Source organism: Oryzias melastigma, linkage group LG6 (genome assembly GCF_002922805.2).
Source record: "Oryzias melastigma strain HK-1 linkage group LG6, ASM292280v2, whole genome shotgun sequence".
In the NCBI taxonomy this organism is placed as follows: domain Eukaryota; kingdom Metazoa; phylum Chordata; class Actinopteri; order Beloniformes; family Adrianichthyidae; genus Oryzias; species Oryzias melastigma.
In genome coordinates, this window is record NC_050517.1 from 18,513,582 (window position 1) to 18,523,725 (window position 10,144).

General features: G+C 36.4%; 1 protein-coding gene across 2 annotated transcripts; it reads right to left on the reverse strand.

Moving 5' to 3' along the window:
• Window positions 1–60: 60 nt before the first annotated feature.
• Window positions 61–10,138, reverse strand: bnip2 (BCL2 interacting protein 2). 2 transcript variants are annotated; one of them, XM_024282080.2, is made up of 11 exons: window positions 9,197–10,138; window positions 6,796–6,891; window positions 6,654–6,721; window positions 6,288–6,464; window positions 4,887–5,069; window positions 4,594–4,696; window positions 4,391–4,522; window positions 4,218–4,304; window positions 4,036–4,134; window positions 1,952–1,987; window positions 61–868 (listed from the first exon to the last, which is right to left on the reverse strand). In XM_024282080.2, exons 1-11 carry the CDS (start codon window positions 9,547–9,549, stop codon window positions 811–813), a joined length of 1,392 nt encoding a protein of 463 aa, XP_024137848.1. In that variant the 5' UTR covers window positions 9,550–10,138; the 3' UTR covers window positions 61–810. The 2 variants fall into 2 exon arrangements, with proteins under 2 accessions (XP_024137848.1, XP_024137849.1); XM_024282081.2 differs by lacking the exon at window positions 1,952–1,987.
• Window positions 10,139–10,144: the final 6 nt, after the last annotated feature.

A 10,144-nucleotide genomic window follows, 5' to 3' on the forward strand; every position in this document is an offset into this window, starting at 1 on the left:
GGTGCTTTTGTAATAAAACTAATTTTGTCTCATAAAAGAAATAAAAAGTCAAAACTGATATGTGGCTTATTAGCTTTACTTTGAGGAAATAATGACAAGATTGTGCTCACAAATACCCACCCACCACCAAACAAGTACCCTTATAACGGAGGAGTATTTTAATTTGTTTTCCTGACTCCATAGTTAACCTGAATGTTGATGATTTCCTGGTTTGGCTTAAATATATCTGCTTTTATAACCAGTTGCAAGTTTCCACTTTGACATTTTCATGGAAATGGTTGCATCAAGAAGTTTTGACTAAAATATGGCCCAAAAAAATAAAGCTTTATTTTCTCCAGGCAGGATTTGCGAGAACGTCAGCAGTAGGCACCGGCAAAAAGGTCCATTCAAAAGGCTTTCTATGACTCAGAGACCTAAAATTCCATTTAAAAATCAGACCATAAAAATATATTAATCTCTCTCCTTTGACACCGTTTGAATATAAATATATATATTTAAATGTAATAAAGCAGAACATGCATTAAGCACTTGTAACAGAGTGACTTCCGCGGTGGGGATACAACAGAAACGAACGAACACCAATAACCCAAAGGTGACATAACAGACAGGGGTAAATAAAAGGATTAAAACCATTCCAAAAAACAGAGGATTAAGCTGCTTGATACAAATATACAGAAAAAAAAGTGATGATGTAACAGGCAGAAAATCTTCAAAAAAAAACCACTTTCATGATGCAACATAGTGTGTACAGATCATTCTGAAGAAAAACACGAATGCGACTGTTTTGACGGTTTGCCACGTCTTGCAGAGTCACTTCGGAGCAGCAGAGGCAGCAATCCCTGCTTTGCTGTGCATATCACGGTCGATCCTGAAAAAACAGATCCAGTAGTTATGACACTTCTCATTCACAGTTGTCAATCCTTTAAGTGTATTGGGTTACCACATATTTAATGACCCTCGACTGCCTAAATATTTCCCGGAACCTGAGATGGGTGTCTGATGAGGGCAACATCATTGTTCAACTCTTGGTCAAATAACTCCGCTAAAACTCTATTTACTTTATAACTAAAACTCTATTTACTTTATAACAATCCTCAAGTTGGGAGTGAAGACCAGGAACAGTGATACAGCTTTCCTGAAAATGCTAAATGAATATTTGTTTTTGCTACCGTCTGTCGCATGTGACGTCTGCTTTCATTGCATCTGCGCACAGCAACCGTGCTAAAAACCTGATGCGCTTCTATCTGCAAATGCCAGAAAGTCGAGCTACTTGATGACTTAACATGCTAATAACACACAGTGAGGATCCCAACAGGGTTAATGCACCAGCTATATATTTCTATGTGCACACCCAACAAAAGACTGCAAGACATTTATCAAATATTGGCAGGAAAAGCAGTGCAGCAAGTCATGCAAAGGGGAGTAAATATGCTGGGTGTTCAGTGAGGGGTTGTTAATGAGCACTACAGTGAGAGGACATGGTTAATGTGCAGCAGTGCAAACACACCACAGTGACTCTGGAAAAATACGTCCTCCCTGTCTTAACCAGTTCAGTTAAACAGACATAATGAACCGATCAAAAGCCAGCCACACTACACCAGTTTTTCTTGCCCACCTGCATACAATCAAGATTCCTCCACAGGATTTATTGCGTCTCCTTGAAGATTATCACTGACAAAGATTTTACACCAAATGTGATTATAGCTAGTCCAGATTTAAAGTAGAAAGGTCCTTTTACAAAAATGGATTGGACTTGAAATGAAGTAATTTGTTTTCCTGGAATAAAAAATGTCTGTTGAACTGGAGAGAAAACTCAGAAAACCTTCAATCTATGAGGAGCGAGCGCCTCGGTGCATCTCTGAAAGCTACCTGATCCTCTAGATGTTAGTTTGAATCAAATACAATCAAATACAAGGATGCAGTGACCGGCCCTTGAAGAAAGTGCCAATACCTTTTTTGGTTTTTCCTATTTTTTTCGGCGTCAAACCTTTGAGAAGGGGCAGGGAGATTGGGTTAAGCACATGAGACATCTAACAGCAAAGTCAACGGAGCAGACATTTCTTCCTCAATGTGTGGTGGGATGAGGTGGTGTACTGCATTTAAAAACAATGACGCCAAATCTTCTGAGACTGACAATAAGAAAACCTGTTCACACCACACTCCACACTAAAAATTGTAGTGTTCACGCTTAGCTACGCAAGTTTCTACAAGTTTCTATATACAAAACCTGCGTCCATTGAATGTATACTGAAAGTTAAACCAGATTAATCAGGGATACGGATTTGGTAGTGACGTATGGATGACTAGTAGAACATGTGTGTTCAAGAGTGCACTTGAACCCACATCACTCGTCTGGTGTGTACGTAACTTTATGCAGCTCCTCATCTCCTTGCCTAATATTTTAGGTACATTTGAGTATGAAAAATAAAGGGATTTTGGCCTTTATTTCTCAAGTTAATATTTTCTGTTTTAGTTTAAAGCATGCACATCTCAGAGGATTAACCTCATCTAATCCCCCCTCATGTGGGCCACAGTTATAGTAACACCTAGGGTTGCAACAGATCACAGATAATCCTGATCCATTTTATTTTAGATTTAATTTGGACATTAAGAAAATTGGCCCTTTAGAGGGTACTCCAGATAGATTTGGTATTTTCAAAACTATTTTCAGCATTCTTTTCTCTCATGTAAACGTAATCATAAACTACATGTTTTAGTATTTTGTGTTGAAAGTTCAAATATGTTTTACTGTTCTAAATAGGGCTCAATGAGCAAATGTTTTGAGGTGATATGTGGATGAGTATATATTTATGCATTTTAAGTACTTTGTATGTTTTGAAGCTTTTCAAAACTTTTATTTTAGGCAAACTGATCCGAAAAATGATCCGAACCATGACGCTAAAACTGTGAAACAATCTGAACAGTGACGCTAAAACCGTGACACGATCCGAACCGTGAGTTTTGTGATCTGTCACACCTGAGTAACTGATACAAATGACTGCAACTCAGTGGACTGTATCGTGTAGGTTTAGTCAAAACAGGCAGTTTAGGCTCAAACTGCTCATTCAAAAGAACAACAGAGAAGTTTTAGGTGAAAATTCTGATTTCAGGATCACACCTCGACACTCTGTCAGCCAAAAATAAATAATTTTTTTACGTTGAAATGAACATGACATCAAGAAAAGTGGAGCAAACAGGAAGTTGTTTTGCATTTCTGACTTGTATATATATTTTCATGGAGTGTAAAATATTGAGTCATTTAAGGTTTAAGTTAGTTTATTCTAGAATATTATTTCTGCCGTTTAATTATTCATAACTATATTAAAAGGTTAGTTTTAAAAATGGGCATTCTGCTAGCTTTTTGGACAATTTTGATATTTACTAAGATTTTTAAAACTGTTTTGGAGTTTAGATAATATTTCAGCTACATGATAGCTGTTTTGGCTAATTTGGCTTTTTTAGGACTCTTTTGGAATTTAGCTAATATTTTAGCTATATGCTAGCAGTTTTGGCTAATTTCTTTTTAATTTTTTTTTAGGTTGTTTTGGAGTTAGACTAATATTTACACAGTAGCTGTTTTGGCTAATTTATGTCTTTTTCAGTTTTTTAAGGTATTTTGAAGTTTGGTGATTTTTTAGTTACATGCTAGCTCTTTTGGCTGGTTTAAGTTTTTTTTTAGGCTAATTTGGCATGTAACTAATATTTTATTTGCCCATCACCCTCAGTATTTTTCAGCTATTAGCTTCAGTGTTTTTAGCTATGAATTTTAGCATCTTCATCAGCCAAATTCAGCTTACAGCTTTCACATGAGCATTATAGCAGGTAATGCTATATATATATTTTATAATGATGTAAAAAAAATCTATGGTTATAAAGTTTTAAAAATTTATGTTTAGAGTGTTCCATAAATGTTAATCATAAGGTGTGATTTGGGTTTTGATTCGACAACCCTGGTCTACACCTTCATTTTGCTGCTGTCTTGATTTGAACAAAAAGATCGCCTGTATTTTTTTTTTAGATACAATTGCTACTTACTGTTTGATACAATCGGGTATAGAAACATAATCCATGGAGACAAGTTCAGCAAGGTCCGTCAAACTGTAAACATACTTGATTTTCTGGCTAAATTTAGAGCTGTAAGAAAGAAGTAAACCATGTGAGAGCACCACTTTGGAAAAAAATCTTTGTTGATCAATTAATACAAAATATGGAAATACCTTATGAAAGGTTTTGTGATTGCCAGGAGGGTGCGGATGAACCATGAGGGGTGCACGATTATCAAAGATTTTAAGTTCTTCCGTAATCTGTACAAACAAAACAGTAATGTGACATAATTTAAAGCAAAATTATTTATTTATTTTATTTTCAGGATCATGATCCTGAGACTCACCTCCTGTCAATCTGTTGATAACACTTTCGGAGCCAGCCGACGGTCGGCATCTTTTTCCGTGAAGTCGCCCCGTTTAAATACACAATCATATAGTTCTCAGCAACCAAGAGCTCCAGTGTTCCAATGACATACCTGTGGTAGAAACTCCTCATTAGTGCTCCTCTAACATACCCGCTTGAACAGACACTCAAATGAAGACTCACTTAAATAAATTGTCCATGATGTATCTGTAATTTGGCTGATTACTCTCCGGCATGAAGCAAACAGCAAACACAATTATGGCATTCAAACCATCCCCATAGTAACCTGTGGAGAGAAATGAAAAAAGGTTTTAGTATTCGAACCCGTACTTTCACGCTGAAAGGATAACATTTAATCATTTCAGAGCTCAGACTGAGGTCCAATCACATGTTCATCCTGTGAATTAAACAGTCAAAAAGGCAGAAAGGTCACTGCGCCTTTCTGCTCAGCTAAAACGTACAAGAACACCACTGACCTCCATGGCAGATAACTCTTTTGTAAGGTTCAATGGCTTTCATATCCACCCTGTGATCTTGGTCTCCGATCCGGAATACTCTCCAGCGCCGACCTTCCTCGCGTTCCTCCGAGGCCGAGTACTCTGGAACCGACTGAACGCCTTTCTGAAGCAGCTCTGTAGATTTGGGCTTGGGAAGATCATCTGAGAGGAGAAAAAGATTTATGAAGCAAACGGTGCACACGGGTTAAAAACTAGAATCTGATCAATTCTGATTCCATATTGATTCACAGATCACACTGAAGTGTTTGAATCCCATGCAAACAAACTGTGTGTGCTTTATTCCGATTTAAAATAATCACATTTTCAATTCCATGACTCACTTTTACTTCTCATTTAAGGAAATAAAAAGATGTGTGATGGTAAACCTTTAAAATCATGAATAATAAAAAAAACATATTTTTATATATATATATATAACACGTTCATACAAAAAAAAACTGAGTTTGGTTGAATGCTTTGAAAATGACAACAAAAATTGTTAAAATAAAATGTGATTTTTAGGTGTGTAACAAAATAAATTATAACAACTAGATGAACCACCTCAATGTGCATTTTTATTTTCCCAAGTATCATTTGATAATCAAAAATAGTCAATAATTCATATAACAGATGACGTGCAGCATGCATGCTAAAGTGCCACCAAATCAAAGCCTCCATTAAAAAAAAATGTATATACTGTGTTGTATTATTCCAGCAAAACTTCAGTATTGAGAAAACTTTTCATTTGACAACATAAAAAATAAGTTCTTGAATATGCACAAAATATATTTTATGTTTACCAGTTCCTATTGCTGCTTCATTTGTAAGACTATATGACAAAGAAAAGTAAATAAAAAATATGTTGAAATGATCTGAAGGACATGATCAGGAGTTGATTGACTTGGAGGTTTGTCACAATGAAGAAGGCTGTTCAGGAAACCTTACCACGAGGAGGAAAGAAACCTGTAGCTGGTCTGAAGCCTGTTTCCAGGCAGAAAAGGGAAAGAATTCTTCCAAGTGAAAAAAAAAGAAAGGCAGCAGGGTGGAAACACAAAAACACAGCAGTTTTTTAACAATACATGTTAAAAAAGGATATACTACAGAGAGAGAGAAAAAAAAACACACAAGATGAAATTAAACAAGTGTCTGCACACGTTTCACAAGCTGGTCATTAACCCCCTTCAGACATCTGACTGTAATGATTACCTGTTAAAAGAATATCCCCTGATCTTAAAGAATGGTTGCATTTTATCTATAAAGTCAGTGTAAAAGGACAAATGCTTTTAGACTTTTTGGAGGCGGGACTTAAACTCAGCAAAAACATATTTAATAGATTAAAACTAGAGTTTTCACTCCTTTGAAGAGGCTCAAATCCCTCACCTTCCCATTCAAACTCATTGCTGTTGTCGGACGGCGTGTCGATGTCGTCCAGGTCCAGCTCTGTGCTTTCATCCAGCTCGTCGGACAGGATTGAACCCTCGCTGCGATCAAGTGTGAGGTTGATTGTAGGAGCAGACAGTCTTTTCCTTGGTTTCTTCTCATGGTTCATTGCATAGCCTGAAGTAACAGATATGCAATAATAGTTGGGAACAGTTTAAAAAAACATATATATTTTTTATTTTATTACAGTTTAAAGCAGAAGTATTTCAACTCTGTCTTTATATTTCATTTTTCATTTAACAAAACAAAAATGTAAAAAAAGCAACTGAAAGTGTAACTTGTAGTGTAGCTCTGTCTTGTATTTACCAGGATCTCCCTCTTCGGATGCTCCAGCAAAAAGCTCCTCTTCCAGCTCCTCTTCCTCGGGGAGAGGCCTGTTTTTTTTTACACATTTGTATTACATAAGTACGTCGACAACATGACACATGCACTCAGATCCACACAGTACCGTGGAAAATCTTCATCTTGCCACTCTTCCTTCAGTTCAACTCCTTCCATTCTTAAACGAGCCTCGGTTGTGGTGACCGACTCTTGACGCTCAAGACTACAAAAGCAGAACATTCAGAAAAAACTTAAGTAATAGATTCTAGAACTCAGATATTTTACTAAAATGTAATAATAAAAGTTGGATTTTCCTTATAACTTGTTCTACATTAGTTTATGCAACAATCATAGCTTGAAAATGTTTAACATTTTTTAGCAGAGACATGGAATTCCACTTTGAGTAAATCCAGAACTTTGAAAGGTAGGCATCTTAACAAAAACAAAATAAGATTTAACATGTCAAAATCGCCCTGTGACAGACTGGCGACTGTCTGGGGGGTTTTCCTTAAGTAGCTGGGTTAGGCTCCGGCGATACCAAAAAGGACTAAATGTGTTTAGAAAACAAATGGATGTGTCAACCTACATAAAAAGTCTATTTCTGACATATTTTTAACAGAAATTTGCATCAACCTAAGAATACTTGCACAAAGTAACTGAAAACTTCCCATATTGTTTCAACAGGATACTTCATCTCCACAAGTGAAAAAGATAACATTTATAGCTTGCTTTAAGTGTGACACACTAGAGAATCTGAAATTGTTTTTTTGCAAACAAACAAATCTGTTTTTAAAGGACTGTTGAATCTCTGAAATAAAACCATAATCCTGTTCTGTTCTTTGAATCATCATCAGTGTCTTGACTTTCCTCAGGCGCCGTCTTTTTCAGACCTCCATGGTATGGTACGCTTGATCAATGAGAACACGGAAATTTAGACGCTTTGAAAAGCTTTTTTGTCTCCGATTTCCATTTATTTAGGTCATCATCTACAGATGTACTTACGCACAATATGTTTTAACATTTTAGAAAATATAAAATTGAGTGGTTTTTTTAAAGACTATTTGACAGACAAATTACCGGTACATAAAATGTAAAAGAATTTTATCCAAAGTCAAGTCAGGTCATTTTAACAGTTTACTTTAAAATCAGTCCTCTTTGTTCATAAAATCATCAAGCTTTAGGTAAGAGATTAGTTTATAAACCACAACAAAACTAACTTAAGCTGCTCATTGTATCTATGAGGGTGTGACACACTGATCCCTTACAATAACTCATCTCTGCACGTGTGCAACTCTGCAAAAACAATTTGCAACTTGGGATTTAACAATACAAATTGAGCTTATGTTTTATATTAGTAGGTTTATAATTACAAACTCTAACCTGAAGATTCTTTTTTAGAAAAAAAGTGAATATTCACACGTAATTTTCTAAATAAATACGGCCAAATTTCACACTTAGGTCTGTGACAGCAAATGAGACTTCACGTTTAACTTTAAATACGTGCGACCAACAACAACATTTAGCCTTAGGCTGATTTAAAATATGTGTGAGCAATATGTATCTTGGCTGCACGTATTACGTGCGGCCAGCGGGATTTTTCATCAGATTTTTCGATGGTCGCACGTAAATACGTACAAATAACACCAGCTTTTTAGAAAATAAAAAGATGCCTCACACAGGGGCAACACACAGAGACAGCTGATTGTAGTAAAGAACTAAGACAGATGTTTACAATATTTGCAAAAGCTAAGAAAAAACATTGAAAACAAATGTAATTAAGCCATTTCAACTTTAGAATTTCACTGGATAATTTCTGATGTTAAAATTAAAATAGGTTAGTAGAGTATCCCTGCAAAAAGTGCAATTGTTGTTTTGTTTTCTGCATAAAAACCCTACAACCAAGAGCAAAACCAGTAATTAAGTTGGAATACTCTCAGCAAATAATTAATCTTTCTGCTTAAGTTTTCAAAGTGAAAGTATTTCAATAATAGGAAGCTATGACTCCACACAGTGAGACGGCAACTAAATTTGAAAAGTTGTGAACTCCCCACCCTAAGCAAAAAGTAGTCAGTTTAAGTGTACTACAAGTATACTTAGTCGGTACTAAAAATGTACTTGAAGTTAACCTTTTATATACAAATTATATATTGCAAGCGTAAAATATGTATAAAAATGTAGCCCAAATAAGTTTTCAGTTAGTATTCTTCCTGCACTACATGGTTTGTTTACTTGCTATACTTTATAGTATACTTAATACAGTAAACTTCACTTTCGGCTAAGGATATACTCCTGAATGAAGTGTAGTTGTATACTGATTACTATATGGACTTCAGCTGTGGAGTATGCCATGTTTAATTTATGTAGAACCTTAATAATTTTTTAATTTAAGTAACTGATGATGAACTGTGGTACAAAGTTAGATTGGTGTTGAGTGTTCTATGCTAACAGAAAGTCAGTTAGTGCGCTTAAATTGTTTAACCTCTAGTCAAATTTGGCAAACAAATAAGTTAAAAACTAAAAATACAAACCTTCCAGAGGCTTCAGGAGTTAACGGTGACTGGTGAAGGGTTACTGGGGTAGAGACCATTCTTCCTGCCGGCTGTTTCTGCACATTATCCGTCCGTCTCTGGGACGCTTCTTTTGTTTTGGTTGAACTTTCCTCCGACACATTGTTGTCGTTTTCAACAGCAGAACCCACACTTGTCTGTAACTCGTTTAAATCCTCGTCATCTCCAGACACTCCGGAAGATGACGGACTAGAAGTCTGCCTATTGTCCATGTTTTCGGAACTTCTGCTGGGTGTGACTACATCTACGCCGCTATTGTTCAAATTAATATCAGTGAAACCCGTCAACGCCGCCTCACCTTCTATCACCTCCATGAGATAATTATCACTTATTCAGGTTGCCCGAGTGTTTAAAACACCCAGCAAGCCTGGTTCCTCAACAATTATCAAGCCAAACCAGAATTTACGCGACTTCCTCTGAAGTTTGTAGCTTTTTGGCTAGCTCTCGTCTACGGCGCAGCTAACCCAAAACTCCTGTTGCTAACACCTAGCTAGAATAAGCAACAACATATCGAATTAACTAAACATTGTCAAATATCACAGAGTGTACTCAGCTTTAGTCACCGTTCCTAAATGCGTCACAGTGTGAACAGTCCAGAACTGTGCTAACTTCGCAAAGGCAGCTGTACGGAGCGAACCAACTTCTCAGTTTCCTTCCTTCCTTCCTCCAAGTCACAATGCTCCTCTCTGCTGCGGACGGAACTAATGTTAGTCCGGCTAGCTTCTCAGCTAGCTAAGCTACATTACCGGCAACAACGTGTCATCTTATTGTTACATAAATATACAAATTTTGATTAAAAAAGGCTAGAAACTAAACACGACCCAACGTTAGCATGGTTTACTTCAATATTATATACAGCCTGAGCACAAAGTAAACGTCAGTTCGTTTTACTTGCCATCTCCTGACAGA